We start from the raw sequence: 18,895 nt of genomic DNA on the forward strand, positions 1-18,895 counted from the left end.
GGGGTCCAGAGGGAACTTTTATTTTGTATTCTTCATTTTTTCAAAACAAAATTGAGTGATTTACCTAAAACAAACGAAAAAAAAGGCATCACAACTTGGATCTGACAAATTGGAGAAAAAAAAACCTACTTTTCACAGACTTGCTCATGAGCAGTCATCCGCTCTCCCGTTTTGGGTAATCTACTCTCCAGAAGACTTTAATGTACCGCAATACAACATATGGTGGCAGGGAGGTGGTTTGATAACTGGTCAGGGCAGCATAAACATCAAGAGGAGCAGCGTCACCAAGTTGGACAGTATAAATACGAGCAGTTGACGTGCAAGTTCCATAGTCTTTGCTGCGTTTCCTCTTCGCTGCGCAGTTATGTGACATTCTAAGCTTTTAGGTGTTTCAACATGCCTGATTTTCCAAAAGAAGTTCTTATTTTCTAGTACCCTTGGAAAATTCATGATTGTATAACTTACAAGAAAGCAGCTTTGCTGATGCGGTCTTCTCTGCTGTTGGTATGGCGACGTCCCAAAAGATAGAGCTGATGTCTGCTGCTCATCTTGTTTTTCTTGGGACTACTGTCCTCTTCTTTCCTCCTGAGAGGCCATTGTCTATGGTAAATCCCAAAGTTTCACCAAGGAAGGGGAGTACATAGTGAATACTGTGAATACTTTTAAGTGCCACTCTCTAATAGGAGCAAGAGAGTGGAAAGCTCCTAAGATTTCATTAAATGAAAGACCGCCAATGAGCCTGTGTTTAACTGTGAGTCCGCAGTACCAGAGTAAAAAAGCTGAAGTTTCTCTAAAATCTTCAAGACCTCTTTCTTTGTGCCTGTGAGGAAACCACTTGGCTCAAATTTAAATAAAAGTACTCCTTATGGTACACAACTTAATTATTTTGTAAAATTCTGGGTCCTATTGCCCTTTGGTAATTGAGAGACAGAGCTGGGAAAAAGTTATATACACATCCATCATGGCATCTAGCTAAACAGGAGGGGAGGAGCCATTGACCAGTGCTAGGAGTAACTTAAAACCATCCCAGGATGAAGATCTTAATATAGTGCCTCAAACATATACAGCAGCACCAACGAATAAGCCCAAGAAGGAATCTGTTGTGTAGCATTTTTGTATGCTTCCTTCAGTGCAGAAAAAATAATCAATGCCTGCAATGTCCCATGCACACTAGGCAATCCAGAACTTAACTGTGAAAATGTTATGTTATGTTATTGTTATTTGTTGTGCGCACAGCTACTCCAGCTAAGGAGCGTCCTGGCGCATTTGACAAGGAGGAACATAACACAACAGGAACAAGCAGAAAACTAGAAAAGACCAATCCAAGATTAATAACACAGCTAGACAAACAGAAAACTAGGAGAGGCAGCTAAAATAGAAAGGTTTTTATGGCTTTCCGGAAAGTCATAAAATCCTCCAGCAGGCGAATTTCAACCGGAAGAGAGTTCCAAGTTGATGCAGCTTTTACGCTGAAGGAGCATCCCCCCATACGGCTAAGCCTATATCTAGGGACTACAACAAAGGCCTGGCCTTGGGAGCGAAGGGTGCGTGTGGGGACATAGAAGGACAGAAAGCGGGACATAATTTCAGGGCCTATGCCTCTCAGAATCTTAAAGGTCAAACAAAGGACCTTGAAGAGAATACGCTTCCTCACTGGGAGCCAGTGTAAGGAGCGAAGGACACTCGCCACCGGGCAGAATCTGGGCAGGCCGACAATCGCTCTGGCCGCAGCATTTTGTACCCGTTGCAGACGAGTAAGCTCAGCCTGATTGGCCCCGACCAGAGGAGAGCTAGCGTAATCCAGGCGAGAGATGACAGTGGCCTGGATTACTAGCTGTCTGGTTGGGGCATCAAAATATTTGAGGACAGGTCTTAAGCCTCTCAACAGACCAAAGCAACAGGCAGCATTTTTTTTAGTGTGTCCTACAAAGGTGAGTCCAGCGTCCAACCAGACTCCCAGGTTTTTCAACTCCGACACCGGAGTCGGGGTTGGTCCCAGCTCTGGTGGCCACCATTGATCACCCCATAGTTCCACTCCCCTTCCGACAATCATAACTTCTGTCTTAGTGGCATTAAGCTGGAGACAGTTCCCCGTCAACCAGCTTGCCACCGCCTTCAGTCCATCCTGAAACCTGGGGGCATCTGATTCCGCATCCCCGCTGAGAGTAACCGCCAGCTGTGTGTCGTCGGCATATGAGACCAAAGTTAGGCCCCACTGCCTGGCGACCTCAGCCAGCGGTCTCACGTACAGATTAAACAACGTGGGGCTCAGCGAGGATCCCTGCGGAACCCCCATGGCCAGTGGCTGGAATTTGGACTTGAAGGGGGGGATGGCAACACAGAAGGAACGATTGCCGAGGAAGGAGCGGAACCACTGCAAAGCCTGGCCGCCGACACCAATCTCCTCGAGCCGATGCAGAAGGATACTGTGAGATACCGTGTCGAAGGCGGCGCTGAGATCTAACAATATCAGCGCCGACGTCTGACCAGCATCCAACACCGCACGGAGATGTTCCACCATCACAAGAAGAGCGGTCTCCGTGCTGTGCCCAGCACGGAAGCCGTTTTGTGTGGGGTCAAGGGCATTGGTCCGGGCGAGATGTTCTGACAGGGCCAAGTTGACATGAGCCTCTGTTATCTTCGCCGGCCAGGGTAGCAGTGAGATGGGACGATAACTTTCGGGCTTAGACGGATCCAAGGAGGGCTTTTTGATGATAGGGGACACCACCGCCTGCTTCCATTTAGTTGGCACCACCCCCGACTCCAATGAGAGGTTGACCAGGGAACATACAACAGAGCGTCCCATAAAGGCCTGTACTCTGAAAAGAGCCGGTCTTACTGGATCAGATGGAGAACCAGATTTAACTTGCAAGGCAAGTTTGTCAAACCCCTCCGGAGAAAGAGGGGAAAATGAGAGCAGGGTGGTATGATGTAACGTCCCATTGGAGCTTCCCTGGTCAATCCCTATGCTGGGGAATGCCCGGTAAATTGCTTGGACTTTCCCCAGAAAGTACGAAGCAAGGGATTCACAGTGGGAGATGGAACTCACAGCCACAGAGGAAGTCCGCTTCGCAACAAGATCTTTCACGGCCCTGAAGATGGTCTTCGACGGGTTTGAGCTATTGCGAAAATCCTGGGCCCTTCTGGTATGTGAAAGCGTCTCTGATCGATGCACCCAAATGACATTGCCCCAGCTGAGTACCAGAGCAAACATACAGCAGGTGAAGAACAAAGACCTCCTGCGGATGTATTAAAATGCCTCCCATGCACCCTCTTAGGTCCTGCGCTTCGGCTTGCTCTCTGTAGTCCCTTGTGCTGCCCCCTGCCTCTCCTTCTATACACATATAACTCAACAAAGACTTTAACTCTACCTCGGAACATTCCCTCTTTCCAAACCCACCCTCTACCCAGAGAGAAGAAAATAAAAATGGTTTAGCTTCTGTAAGTTTTAATCACTAGAATCGATTTCTGGCCAAATTATATTTGATTCTTCAGACTGGCGCAATGCAAAAAGAACAATTGATGGACATAATGCAGAACAATGTCATACATTCACCCCAGTACCGAAATCTTGGCCAAAATTTTGACTGGCAGCTAGAAAAGCTATCCTCATCATTGTAAGTTAGATCATCTACACCAGGATGAGACTTAAAATACCAGAAGCCTCAAATATTATGTACTTCAAATCTATCACTTTGCAATGGAGAAATGTATTGTATTTAGGATAGTGGCTTACTAATGAGCAAGTGTTATAGTTTCAGTACTAGCGTCATTGCATGACTACTTTAAACATCTTTATAATTTTACCATTACTTGGTAAATTACCCTGCAGGTAGTATTCCTGAAGTGTAGATGCTAAGTTCTTATCTTTGCTTTAAGCATGTTATTATGATAGGAATGGTTTTGATCTTACCAAAAGACCTACTCATGCTTGACTCAAGTCCTGTCATAGTTTTTGACTACTTCTTCAAAAACCTTCACATACCAACCACTAGTCGGATCTGATAAAGCTTTTGAGGTATTCAAAGGATACTTTAGATCCAGTTCATTGCAGAGATTCGTCATGGGCGTCATTCGCAGGAGAATTCCAGTTCTCTTTTCGGAGCAGGAGTCTCAAGGACTCTCTAAACTGCCCAAGTAGTTAGTCTACAGACTAATCCAGTAGAGATCGGGGCATAACCTGGCTCCAAGACCATTGGCATCCCAACTTCGCTTGACCGAGCATGAGGGGAGAAGAAATGAGGGATATCAGTAAGCATTTAATCTGTTTTCAAATATTGGCAGTGAAGAGGACATTTTCAGATTACCTTGTTACGTAACCATAAGAACATTTTCAAAGATGGGTTAAAAGAATATAATTATTGCCCATTATTGTCAATATGAGCAACAATGGTTGACTACGTGTGTCTAAAGTTAGGGTCCTGAGCTGCAGGTGAGGTCCAAGAAATATGGATGATCTTTAAAAATTGTTCTTGTCAAAAGCTAAGACCAGTAGTAACTGCATACCTATTCAGTCTCCACCCCTTTGTTAACCTCCGCTGCCCACCAGCCTCTACGGGCAGGGTCTGGTGGCCTCTGAATGCTTTTTGAGCAGGCATATAATGATAGTTTTTACGAATTAAGGTCTAATTAATGAAGGGGCCCTACCACAAGCACCAGGCCTCGAGACTTTGATTACGGACCTTGTGAGCAAAGTTGTCAATCTGGTAGCAAAAATGGGGAATTTCATGTTAACGATTCTGAGCAGGTTAGATTCCCTAGAGGCCCGTCTATGGAACAACGTTTGCGGCGATCCCCCATTCAGTCAATTGGCCAAGAAGGCAAGAACTAAAGATGCAAGGGCAGATCCAGGCCTGGTTACATAACAGAGAGACACTCTTGTATCCCAGGAGACCACCTCACTGACACGTGAACATGCACAGCACTTTTGTCTGTCCCTGGGAAGTAATGGCACCGAGGTGCGCAGGAAGTTGGTGCCTGGTAGTTTAATATGCTTGCACGGAGAAAGGCAGGCCCACTAATTGACGTAATTTCTACCGGGCAACCAACCTCTTCAATTACCACCTGAGGATACCCCCTTTGTGTTGATCTTAAAAGCTGCTCCCCCACTGATGCCAGGGACCCAAGAAAATCCTAGGCAGCTGCTAAAGCAAGTGGTGCATTGCTTCAACACAAAGGTGGCCGGGCTGGATGAACTACATAATAAGATCAACCACGTAGGAAGGCTGCCCTGGGTGGGTAACTCGTGGAAACCGGTTAGTAACAATTGTATCGTTGTCAATTAAAGGAACAGGGCAACTGTTGAACACATTTTGGGGTAACTTAACTACAGGACACACAAATACTCAGCCATTGAAATTCTCCCCCTAGGCTATTTCTACAGACTTATTGACATTTTTAGACCTTCGTGCCTCACTGCAGTCAACCCTGTGACAACTCATAACTGATTCTCCCCACTGGTGGGGCTCGATCGACTGGAGGGTTTATTGGCTGTTTCAAATCCCTCCGATGGCCAGGGAACTGGTGGGGAAACGATTTGCTTGTCCAACCGGATTATCCGACTCACTCCCAACATTGGAAGGGACCCATGTATTTCAGCAACTCGGCCCGATGTTACTGTGGGGGTTGACTTTGCTTCTTAGAATGTCACATGTCTGAGCGCAAAACTGCCGAACCCAGAGTGGAATAACTTGATCACACCTTATGCAGTCCTGTGCTTACAAGAAACTTGGCTGTGGAAGATGCTCACAATGATGGGTTTGCGAACTATTTTGCTTCTGCTATCCCAGTAACCATGGGCAGGGCCAGAGGAGGTCTAGCAACACTGATGGCCCTCACCTTCCCAGGCTGTGTTATTTGGACTAATTTGACATCGCCCTATTACCAGCTGATCATCCTGAAATGTGGCATCACACATATTTTTAGTGAACTTTTACAATAATGTGTTCGATGAAACTTTTACAGGATGATATAAAGCTATCTTTGATCAATTTAGAGCGTAGCTATGCACTTGTCTGGATGGGGACTTTAATGTTGAACACTGCACAGCTCCACCTAAATCTTGCGACCTTCTGGCCAGAGAGCCTGTTTCTGTCATCCCGGGGATGCACCTAATTTGCTTTTAATGAAGCCTAATTTTATATTTGCTTTTGACTTCTCCAACAGTGGGCTAGTTGGGACACCAACATTTGTAAGGCATTGTCGTTTTAGCCTTATTGATTTTATCCAATGACTGCAGTGTCGAATCTCCAGTACTGGGTGACTGGCCACCCCAACTCTCAGCCATTAAAAGCTGCTTTTTTACTCCGTCAGTTGTGTAGATGCAACTCAGTTGGCCTCCACCATTGTCCAAAATTCCCAAACGTTTCACTATTGTCTAGTGCCTGTCTTCCCATAATTGTCATAAGTTAGTGGTTGCACTGTGGTGCCCCAATGCAACTGCAAGGGTCAGAAGCACAGAAAGGGACTCCAGTGAAAAGTGACCGTCTGGAGTCTGTCCAACCTCCCTCCCAGCAGGCTTTATTTTTAATCTGGTCATGATGATGCATTTTAGCAGTACTCTAGGGCAAATTATTCAAGTTAGATAGGGCACTGTCCACCATGGTGAGCAATCTTCTAGCACCTATGCAAGAAGTACTCCTCTGCTTTCAATGTAGATTGTTCACAAGCTAATTGCATTAGAATTCCAGGGATGTTAGTCAACCCCTGTATCTATTCTCTGGTGAACTTGTGAGATGGGCAGTCTTGATATCGACAGCAGTGGAAATGATTACACTGGTTCTTGTTAGCGTGCACCAGAAGGAAATTACATCAGTACCACTTGATACCTTACATTTTCAACAACTAATTGCTTCTGTAACAGAGTGTGACCCTAAATTCAGGACATTTCTTTTTTCTGTTTCAGACCTGTGTATGAGGGGCATAAGAAATAGTTATTAGTGGTGGGAGCAATGCTAGTGCTACTCGTCTGTCATGCACTGGGAACTTAATGTACTTTCTTTTTTTTCATTCTAGATATGGCAGCCATTCGAAAAAAACTGGTTATAGTGGGTGATGGTGCCTGTGGAAAGACCTGCTTGCTGATTGTATTTAGCAAAGACCAGTTCCCTGAGGTGTATGTACCCACAGTGTTTGAAAACTACGTTGCTGATATTGAAGTCGATAGCAAACAAGTAAGTCCTGAACTCTACATGCTTTCATTAGGGGTTTTATATGTAGCATAATTGGTGTTTCGCTGGGTGCACATTGTACTGTGTAGCCCAATAAACCTTTTGATGGTTGAGGAAGCAAAGTTTGGAAAGGAAATAATGTAAATGGGAACAGTGAACTTGTGCAGAATAGACCGGGTGAGTGTAGTGGGCCAGAAACAACTGAGAGCCCAAGTAGAGATTAAAATCATTAGATGAATGAGTGGAAGAGTGAACTATTTTCTACTCAGTGTTAATTAATGACGCTTATTGGTAGAAGCGAGGTGGTGAAGTCTAGGTCGTAGGTATTGCTTTAGAAGAAGGCAGCGTTCCTGATGTACAGGACATGAAACATCTTAATTTGTTAAAGGTCTATAAGTAGAGCAAATGTACCAACGGAAGCTGCACATTGTCCATGCCAGCCTTTCGTTCTCCTCTGGCCCACATGCCAGTCTCTCACCAGTGATGTATACAAAATTCCTTCTATGTCATGACTCCAACAACTATGTAGGAGAGACCTGGAAAAATGTGTTGTCTTTAGCAGCAAGCACATGCAACACATTGCCGCACTAACACACCACAAGAACATCCCACATGATTACAACTCAATTACAAATGCTAGCTCAGAAATAGTTAATCAAACATGAAAGACTGAGAACTTTAAAACCGATGTATCTCATGTTCAAACTATTAATTCAAACTTGCCTCCACATAGGACTGTGACACCTGCCCATCAGACTGCCTGTCAAAGGTGCACCAAACCCTCACTATTTGCCTTAAAGTGTGCGTGTATTGCAAACACAACTCTGTCACAAGCACAGCGTGTTTGACAAACATGCTATCTTCTACTCCTCTCAAAACTTGGACCTGGGTATCCTGATCAGAATGGGGTATCTCGCCAACTCAAATTTGGTCATATTATCTTACTACTTCCAGTCAGTTGCACCTTCTTAGTAAAACCCGAACTTTTGTCTGGATTACTTCAGTGGGTTAGTTAAGCTAATGTTATACATTTTGTTCCGATTACACTAATCTGGAACAGAAAATGTTAAAACTAGGAGCCATACACCCAAGTAGACTGTTAAGAAGCATGGGTACAGATGCTTCACTCATTGTTCCGAGGTGTCTGGCTTCTGCTCTCTCCACATTTTCGAATAATTTATCATTTGGGTGGAGGAACGGTTCAGCTTTTTGCTGAGTGGCATTTGACACACTCAAAAACTTCCAGGCTGCTGGTAGTGGTCCTTCGCCTTCGAAGCTGTTGGTACTGATTCTTCACCCTCCACTACAAATCTTAGGATACGAATTTAAAGATAGCACAGCGGTTGGTTCTTTCTCTTCCCATCAGGCACTTCTGCTGTCAACAAGCCACTGTTTATCTTCAATGCTTGGTTTAAGATGAACCTGAAGAAGAAAGAATAAAAGTAGACAAAAACTACACTAGAAGAGAGCAACACAGTAAAGCTGGCAGCAGAAAATTGAAATAATAGCATCAAAATACTTTGAAGGCTGAAAAGAGATTTAAGTTCCCACAAAGGATATTTTACACGCCTTGTTGCCATTAATAAAATCTTAGATTTTTTCTTCACTGAAGATCGGAACATCTCCATTTCATAATGAGACAATGAGTTCTGATAACATGCAGGTCTAAATCACAAAGAAGTGGGAAGCTATGTTTGGCCTGCTTGAGGTAGAAGGTCCTGAAGGTGATCGCACAAGGCCGGTCATTGAGTACATCCTGTGTCCTTGATTCCACTGTGGAGACCATGGCACCACAAATGGCATGGGCACCAAAGGAGGAAGTGTTGATGCTTGCAGCCATCATGGTTAAACACATTTATTGGACGGGCAAGAGACTAGATTGTTCAGGGACTTGCAGGAAAGAAGTTGCTTCCAGAAGAGTGTACACTCGAGTTGTATTCCTGAAGGCAGAAAGCCACACAAAGGCCTGGAAGGCTGGGAAGTAAGGATTGAGAACACACCAAGAATGCGTTTTTCGCAAGCCGAGATGTACAAAATTGCAACATCTGGCTAAAAATTCTGCCCGTATATCGAAACGTCTGTGACTTCAGAGACATTATCACAAATCTCAATGTTTTCACATTTAAATGAAGGGTTTAATTATTTTTAACAATTTTATTTAGCATTTTGCAATTAAGGAACGTGACACTTTCGACATTCTTTGTGAAAAACACATGGGAGCAAGATGTGGAGGCAGAACAAGATATACATCTGTGTCGCTCAGTATGGATATTGCTAAGCGATTAATCTAACAAAAAGAAACATTTCGGTTTAGTCTGAATGAGGGGCCCTACCTCCCACCTCTATCCCCTCGATAGTCGATTAGGAAAAAAAAGTCCTACATTAGCATCCGAGGGGGAGGTGGGGATCAAGCACTGAGTCTGAGGGAATCATCACCCTCATTTCTGATACCCTCAGCGTCTTAGACATTGTGAGATGGAGTCATCCAGTTCTCGGTTCTCTGTCTCTTTATGTATGTAGTGAATGGGAGCATGTCTTGTTGAACTTGGTTACTGTCTCTTAGTAGGGCTATGAGTTTTTACATAGCATAGATATTCAATATCTTCCCCCATCACGTGTTCATGGAGGGTGTCTGTCGTTTCTTCCACATCCGGGCTATGCTCAGTTGTGCCACTAAAAGTAGGTGGAGTCCTAGTGGGAAACTGTCTATCCACCACTGGATCGCCTAGTAGGGCCAAGAGTGGGTCATGTGGTAGTGCAACGTTAGTGATGGAGTGTATTGTGGTAGTGTCTCAAAATGGTTGCATCACCGGGCAGGTCCACCAGATGTATAGGAGTGTATCCCTTTCCCCACAACCTTTCCAGCATTGATCTGGACCCTCAAGCATTTTATGGCGCCAAACTGGAGTGAGGTACCAACGTGTAAGGATTTTGTAAGATTTATCTTTTTAGCAAAGACATATGGAGGACTTGGAAGTTATCTTCCATGTGGTCACCCAAGTGTCGTCTGCAAGTTTTGCGTCTGGCTTCCTGAAGGGTTTAATTTTTCTTGTGGAATGACTTGAATGTTTTTTTTCTTTTTCTAGATACCTTTCACATGACTTTTTCAGCATCCGTTATCCACAGCCCCACTACATCAACATCTGATCTCAAGTTAGCTGTTTTGGTTCACAGCTCTTCTTTCAAGTCAGACATTTAGTAAAATCGGTTTTAATGTACTCTAGAAGTTTGACTTGAAAGGTTGTAGGCTGTCCAAAAGACTTAACTTTGGTTGTGACGGTGTTGTCTAAGAAAAGCCACTAGTTTCACTGAATTGTGTCATCAGTGTGCCTCGCTGGCCAATCCAAAGAAATTAGTAATCATTCATTGAGGCATATTACGTTTGTTGGACTTCTTTAGACTTTCTCAGCAATGTCCCATTAGCTTTGTATGACTCTTTTCATACAGAAGCAGTTTTTTTCCCTTCAGCATTATTCTTTGCGCTCTATTTCTGGTTTTCTATCCTATTTTCACAGCTCTCAACCTTCTGGCATCCTCTCCCATCAGCTGGGTTCTTGCCCCACAGAGACTCTCTGGATGATTTACTTTGCCCTCAGTTTGTGCCTCCTTCAGGCTGTTAATGGTGCTGTATTCCCCAGTTCACTACATGCTGTGGGCACTGTCACCTGGATTCCGCTCCAATGTGTATGTATCTAGCATTTGTATATCCCGAACCTGGCCAAAAAAACCGTGGAGTGCTGTACAGGGCAAAAGTATAATATGAAGTCAACCTGTGATAGGAGTGGTAACTAGTGATTTGATTCTTACTGCACTCTGATGTGTTTTGAAAGGATTGTGTCTTCAACTCTCTTCTAAATTGAAGCAGCATTGTGGCGTTTCTTATGTATATGGGGATGTTGTTTCAGATCCTTGGTGCATAGATGGAATCTGCCTACTGCAAGTTTTTTCTTTTTTACGGAGTCTGGTGTACTGGCTCCAGGTGTGCCACCAGACATTGTCTGCAAGGTCAATTTAGGCTGCCAGTTATTATGGCTTAGTAAATGATGTGGATGGTTTTGAATATGGTGCTGTCCTACAGTTCCTAAGAATTAAGTAGGACTTTGTATCTGGGCAATATAACCCTCAGAATATAAGGAATGATTCCACATTTATCGAAGTATGTTGACCTAATTCCTGACTAGCTCACAGTGAGCCTTCTGGATCCCTAACTTTACAGGCTACCAGATGGTATCTGCAACCTGAGAATATGACCACTCTAATTCCCTAAGGTCTTTGTGGAAATATACATACCCTTTTGTCACTCATGCATGCCCAAAGAGAGACAAAGTAAACCAATAGGCATTTCAAACATTTATTGAAGCAATTGTATACTTATGTGTAAAAAAATAAATACACATGAGCTGCAATTATTAGCAGAAGGAAATAAACCATTGTAACTAGCATTACAAAAATGGTGATAAAGATAAACCGTTCAACCATTGACATTACAGTGATTATATTAGGGGTGGGCGTAATTTGCGTAATCGCGTTACGCAAATCTCCACGAAACGGTAAAAAATCTCTGCGAACATGCAGAAATTCTGCGAACACGTGGAATTGCTTGTTCGCGATGTTTTTTTACTGTTCGTAATCGCTGTGTGCGTGCTCGGGGGGAAATATCTTGCGAACACGCATTTGAGAACGTGAACAGGCAAAAAATGTCGCAAAGTCGCGGAACGAAGGATTTTGGGCAATTTCGCGTTCTCCGCGGAACGCATAATTACCCAAATTCCGCGAAAGGAACGGAATTTACCGCCCAGGCCTAGTTTATATGAATATATGATGATTTATCATACATGTACTTCTACCTAATACTAACTGCACTGCCAAGAGCATAATGGGAGTACCCTCTGCCTGGTCCCTTGGGACAACCCAAACTCCCCATACCTGTGTGTGATGCATCAGGACGCCGACCTGATGTAGAGCAGGCTACTGTACTTGGCAGGATAGAGCTTGGAGGCTGCATGTCAGTCACAGGCAAGCATTTCAGAATAATCCATAAAAGGGCTCCTCTGCCGAATGTGGTTCAGAAGTTGTTTATTTAATCAAAGCACTGTTCCGATTGGACTGTGTCAGAGGTGCAACGCTGATGCGATTGTTTGTCTTCGTATTAAGAGCTAGCTCCAACCAGACAACCAAAAGCAAGAGCAATGTGCTCAGTGTTCCTTTGCCTAGGACTGAGTGCACAAATGTCATGATAAAATCCTTACCCAGATATTTGCTGCAAGCGGTATACTTTCCAAGTATGTTAACATTTCCAAGGCACATAAAATGTCACTGTCTAATAAGATGTTGAGTTTAAACGCGTTGTTCACAATGGAGACTTTGTGCACAGGCCCTGTTGAACTTTATCACAATGCAGGCCAGCAAAGGAACCAGTAGAAGTTCCATCAGGATGGGGTTGAGGTGATCATATTTCTTCCTGCCCTGGATGAGATGTGACACAGCTTGTAGTGTGACCTTAAGGGGAGCTATTGTGGAGTCTGGGAGGCTATGGAGCAGGAAGTTACTATCATTCAGATACAAGAGTATGAGGACCCGTACAGCAGTTCTGCAGTCTCTTTCCAGCAGAAACTATTTATACTTTCTTTAGAAGAGAGCTGGTACCAGGAAGTCATGTTTTTTTTGTAGTATGTTCGGTGAGTGTGCAGTTGGTAGCAAAGTTGAATCCGAGGGATCCGGCATTCAGTGGGAGTTTGGGTCACGGTTCATGTCAGTGAGCAAGGTTTGTACTATGTCTTAATATTGTACTTAGCAAGTACTAGGAATTATTTTCTGTTTGGCTTGAGCTTCACACAGGCACTGAACGTAAGTTTGGATAATGTGCAGGCCGTATTTGTCTGCAGCAGAGGAGACTTTTAAGTAAACTTGTGAATATGGTGAAGTGCTGGAATTCTCAATGACCCTGTCGCACGCCATCCTTTCAGCATCTTTCCTTGAGGAACAGTGAGTGCTCTGTGGTCTCATTCATACTCGGAGGTCCTCTTTAAGGGTCTTTGTAGGAGGGACAGGAAGTGATGCCATCGCTCCATGCTTCGGTCTTCATTTATTGTAGCTACACCCCACCCGCTCAGCTATTCCTTACTTCAGAAGGTCTAAACAAAATACTAATTTTTGACTTGAAAAAAATGGTTGAATAATGAAATTTTGCATGTTAACTTTCCACAGCGTGGGTTTACATGTTTACAGGTGACTTAAAAGATGTGTACTCCCAGATCCAAATACAATAAAACATGGGAATGTTTGTGGTAGGAACTCACATCAGAACAGAGTCCTTCAATTTAGATTAATCAGTCCCCAGAATGTTCTCCTAATCGATGTCTAGTGCAGCATACTTGAAGTTCAGAATTTCTTTCTATAAGTATTTACTTAATTAGCTCTTTAAAGCTAACCGTAATCAAAAGTCTCACAAGGCTTTCAGATCTGGGTTTCTAAGTCTACTTTCAGAAACTGGCATCCATGCCTGTCCAAGTATCGAACTTGAACACTCTAGATGAGATAGAAGGTAAAGAGTCTCTTTCAGAGGAGGGAAGTGTCCTTTATGCTTACTGCCCCCACTCCCACATAGAGGAGAACAAACTTACAAACGCACATAGAAATGTGCACAGTGGTGCAGTCGAAGGGTGGTGCGGGCCACCTCCAGCAGAGTTTAGGACTGGAGCAAGGCCAACGAGGCCTCCCGCTTCCACACTAATACTGCAGTGGAGAAAACACTCCAGGAACACTCTAGGGAATGTGAAGAAATCCTTACAGCCACTCTCGATATTAAATCCTCACTGGAGCCCAGGCTGGATGCCTTGACCATAGATGTGGACCTCCTTTGAGCTGACCACAAAGAGTTGAAGGAGGAGGTTGACAAAAGTGAATCCACCTTGGTTGCCACGGCCCCCTCTGTTGATGCATATTCATAAACGTACTGCTAGATATTACCACCTGAGAAAGAGGGTTAATGACGCAGAAGAGCACTCGCGTCAAATATTTTAGGATTGTAGAGTTACCAGAACACGCCAAGGGCCCAAACATAGAAATTTTCTTGACAGATTGGCTTGTTAGCACTGTGCTGGCGGTAAACAATCAACTGCCTCCCTGGAATGTGCCACAGGGTACCGAACAGACCTACCCGACCAGGGGCTTTCTCCAGACTGGTTGTGGCACATTTGTTCAACTACCGTGATGGAGATCTTATTCTCTAGGTGGAGAACTGCAAGGTCAACCCTCTCCCAGACTATACCTTGGAAGTTCAGAAACTGTCAAAAATCGCCTCAAATCTTTAAACATGTGCTATGCTTTGATGTTGCTTGCTAAACTTAAGATAATGCACCAGGATATTACTGTGTTCTTTTGCCTCGCCTGATGAGGCTGGGTCTTGGCTAGAGAACCCCGGGAGAATGGAGGGGAGACAAAGACAATGGTCCATGGCAAGTTCTGCTCACACAAGAGACCGAGGAATGGGCCGCTAAAGGAACATACAGCCTAGGAAAAGGCACTTGTGGTGGCGGAAGAGGAACAGCAAATTTGTTTGCCGCCTACTTTACTGGGCTCTGTGGACACAGGGCGGTGCTGACTGACTACACTTGTGTCAATCTGGCTGTGGTTCATTTGGTCCTTCAGGGTGGCCCGGAGCTGGTCCAGATGATTGCAGTCTGTGCGCTTTCCATTGGTTATTGCTTCTTTCTGCCTCGCAGCAGAAAGAGGGGAAGACACTGAGGATAGGGCTCTCTTCTACAAACAAATGGCATTCACTTTGTTCTTTAGCTCTCACCGTTAAGAGTGGTGGGATGGTAATTAAGTATGAATGGAGGCAGACTCACATCAAGCATGATCCCAATCCTTCTACTGTGGTATGGGGAGACAGACTGGAGCAATAGACTGACATTTGCCGAGTGCCCATTGACACATCGGCCTGGCCAAGGTTGGAGAGTTCCTACATAGTGGGGTATCACATTAATTTTTTTCTTCAATCATCCGCAAAATTGGCCTCAGAGGATGCAGGTAGAGGAGTCTGCTTCTACAGGGTCGAGGTGCTCATGGGGCAAATCGGCACAATACTAGCTATGAGTGACACTACTAACTCTGACCCATGGCACAATAATATCCTAACTTGGAATGTCAGGGGCATGGCTATCTACACTAAACGATACAGGGTTCACCTATGCCTGAAGCACTGCTATATACATTAATTGCCTGGGAATATGCGATCTTACATCACATGCGGTACAACGCATGCGATTACAATGCTGTTCATTGTTACAGTGCATACCATTACATCGCAAGTCGTATCTACAACTTGCTTTAGGGGGCGCGCTGGATTTAGGAATAGTATAATTTACTATTCCAATTCCAGCCTGCACAACAGTAGGGAAGGTGTTGGAATGTAAATTACACTATTCCTTAGTTTAGATGCCCCCTACAGCAAGTAGTAGAAACGACTGGCGTTGTAATGGTTAGCGTTGTAACAGCGCAGTCGTTGTAACGACCGCGTTGTAATCGCATGCGTTGTACCACATGTGTTGTACCGCATGTGATGTAAACGCTGCTTCCCCACACCACACCTTGGCCGAACTTTCAAAGCTTACAGAGGTTGAGGGGCGCAGTGTTGGGAACCACCAACCCAAGATACACCATAGGAGTTTTTACGGGTATCCCTGGTGGTTCCCTTCACATTGCAGCACTCCTCAGTAGACCTAGATGGTAGATATGTAGTGCTTGAGAGCCTGTTGGATGGGACATTGTTGTTGCTGGTTGCGCTTTGTCTCTGATGCAAATCCATCCACCTTTCTGGGCACACTCGCTCTCCTCACAAACACACTCACTCAATGTATATGAGGTGGGAACTTCAATAGTATTCCTGACTCAGTCCTCGAAAGGTCTACCCTTCCCCCCCACCCCCCTTGTTCAGTTTGTGGATATCGAGATAGCGCGAGAGATAGATAGATGGATGGATGGATATAATTACAGCATACACAATGGGTAAGTTGGTCAGCCCACTTCTGCCATTTGCGAACTTCACTGTGAATGATGACATTGTGCTCTTTCGCAAGGAACACATGCACTCATTGAGTAGCTCCATAATCTAACTGGCTGCTACTTTTCTGCAGGTTTGAAATATTTCTCCTTTGAGAAAATGCTGAATTGGGGCTACTTGTCATAAGCACCTGTCGCAGGGTTTCTGTTCTCACACAGAACTGTGCACAAAGGATTGGAACCTCGGAGAATTAGGGTGACCCAAAACTCACCTAAGTACCCAACAAACCCCTTACCGAGCTAGCTACAGTGTCTCATTGGTCATAACAAACTCCCAATGTTTAGACAAACCAGAACATGAACTTACAGTACCTCAGGATACGTGGAACTCATGAACACTCTTTCGTTATACTATCATTACAAACCAGAACATGGAGTAAAGAAGAACACATGTGCATTTGAAATGTTTATTTACTAATGCCGTCTTCTCAGGCGCAGTATCTTAGATAATACAAGTAAACATATTATCAATAGCAAAGTTACCAGCATATTTACTAGTACATAAACAGCGAACGGTGACAGCATGATAACATGCTGTAAATGAATAAGAGTTAACAACACTTATATCTCACCCTCCCTAACACGCATATTATATTATTAGCTAAGAAGGTCTCTTTGGGTTGTATTAGGGCGGGCCCATACCTTAGTGTCCTAGCATGAAGGAATCACATCAGCATACACCAGCTCTCTCTTCATGTGAACCGCATCAAGAGTGTTATTGTGCCTCAAGCAAAGCAATATAAAACCAGCCTCAAGCCCAAAGTTGGCAGAAGCTGCACTTATGTTATGTCTATGAAGCCGTGAAGATCAGACCTCATAACAAATCCGTATCGTGTTGTTCCTGAAACTTCAGCACTCTCTGTACAGACATAGTTTATTAAGCAAAGCTGATATCAGAGTAATAACATATTATTCTCATGTAAACCACAACGAACTACTAGGGTGAAAGCTAAATCAACAATTAGGTGTCGTGTGCAGAAGTTGCAAAAAGGAAAAATGGCGTTTAAACCTCTGAGCCTATGCTAACTTAACACGGTATAAAGATATTCAGTAGCTACATGACACCCCCCCCATGATCCGGGAACGGACTAAATAAGATAACAGAAGTGCCATCTCATGAGAGCAGAGTGCAACATTATATGAGCATGGTTCTCAAACTAAACATTAAAAAAAATTGCAAAATTGTAATAAAATGTAATGCTAAAAAATAGCCAAAAAGACAATAGTGGCTCAAGCCAATAGGCAAGGGAATAATAAAAAACTTGACAGATAAGTCAATTAGTGTCAATGACATGCTAGTACTTCAGCATGTCAATACATGGAAGTGTCTAGGACATAACTGTGTATGCAAAATAAGCAGCAACAGCCTCCAACAGGAAATCACCGTCTTCATCCGAAAACAGTTCAGCCATCCAATTTAAAAGTGGAAAAGAACATACGTGTTCTCCCAGCACCGGATCCTCTATCACCATCAGAGGACAGCTCTCTGGGTTTTCAAGAAAGCTCAGTTCCAAGAAATCCTGTGCTGCTGCCAGTATATTCCAGGGACCAATTAGTCCATGCATAACTGCTAAGGCCATAATCCTTTCGCCAGGAAAAACCAACTCGTGAGTAATGATAGGACTCATCAGCTGATTAAAGTCGACGTCAGGAGAAACCGGTCCGCAGAGACCCAAATCAATGGCCCAATCGAAATCACAGGTCAGGCAGTGAAATACAGGCTGGACACAGGTGAAGTAGGAGAATCGAAAAGATAATCCATATGCCGTGCTCAATATTGCTAACGGCAGCGAGCCATAATATTCAAGCATCCGATTGCGGAACAGCGTCAGCAGCTGCCGGGCGGTACCTTGTACAGGAAGGACATCCATATTTAAAGATACAGAAAACCACTAGAGCGCCCGCTGCTAATGTAAGTAAAACTGGGAATCCACCAAACAAAGATGAAAAAATAGAATGAAAGAAAGCAGGGATGACTCCAAAAATCGTTTCAAAGGAAGTCACGAGACCACTGCTAACAGTTTTAAAAAAATGTGCCAGGCCCTTTGTGGAGGACGCGTTAAAGATAGTACGAATCATCTCGCCGAAATGGAAAGGCAAATCAGTATTTAAAAGGGCCTGAACCTCTGTACGGGTGTTCGCCACGTGAAGAACGAAAGTTTCACGAGCCGAACTCAAGGCCACCTCCTTCTGGGACAAAAGAGCCCTTATTCTTGCTATGCCGCTGAAATCTGCTCTCAAGGTTGGTATCTGTGGCCAGATGGAGGACTCCCTATGTTCATGTGTGGGTGGATACAGAACATTCCTACAGCAAATAACACGTTCACTTACTGTTACAATAAAAGGTACACCCTTTATCAACCCGCAACAGTCTTCATTATTTAAAAGTAAATAACTACCATTTTCTAACAAGGTAAATGTGGGGATGATAGCAGGAACTGGTGTGCCTTGCAAAACACAAGCTAAATTCGGGCGGTGTTGGTTGCATGAACCGTGTAATTGTATGTGTCTACACATCAATGAATGATCTGGTGTCTCAGTACACTCTTCCCCATTTAGATAAACTTCTTGACCATCTCTGATACACCTGTATGTATATGGAAGGGACCAGACTTCATGAAGAAAACCACTACCCAATGGTTCATAACGACCAATTGGTACAT

The 18,895-nt window shown here is 44.0% G+C and overlaps 1 protein-coding gene across 1 annotated transcript in view; it reads left to right on the top strand.

Annotated features, from left to right (window-relative positions):
* The window catches only part of RHOA (ras homolog family member A), a 154,557-nt gene that overhangs the window by 92,981 nt on the left and 42,681 nt on the right, over window positions 1–18,895 (top strand). The window contains exon 2 of the mRNA XM_078661222.1: window positions 7,015–7,172. Coding sequence (XP_078517348.1) covers window positions 7,017–7,172 — 156 coding nt within the window. The 5' untranslated portion in view covers window positions 7,015–7,016. The remainder of the gene's footprint in view (window positions 1–7,014; window positions 7,173–18,895) is intronic.

The sequence above is a fragment of the Lissotriton helveticus genome, chromosome 9, assembly GCF_964261635.1.
Source record: "Lissotriton helveticus chromosome 9, aLisHel1.1, whole genome shotgun sequence".
Taxonomy (NCBI): Eukaryota; Metazoa; Chordata; class Amphibia; order Caudata; family Salamandridae; genus Lissotriton; species Lissotriton helveticus.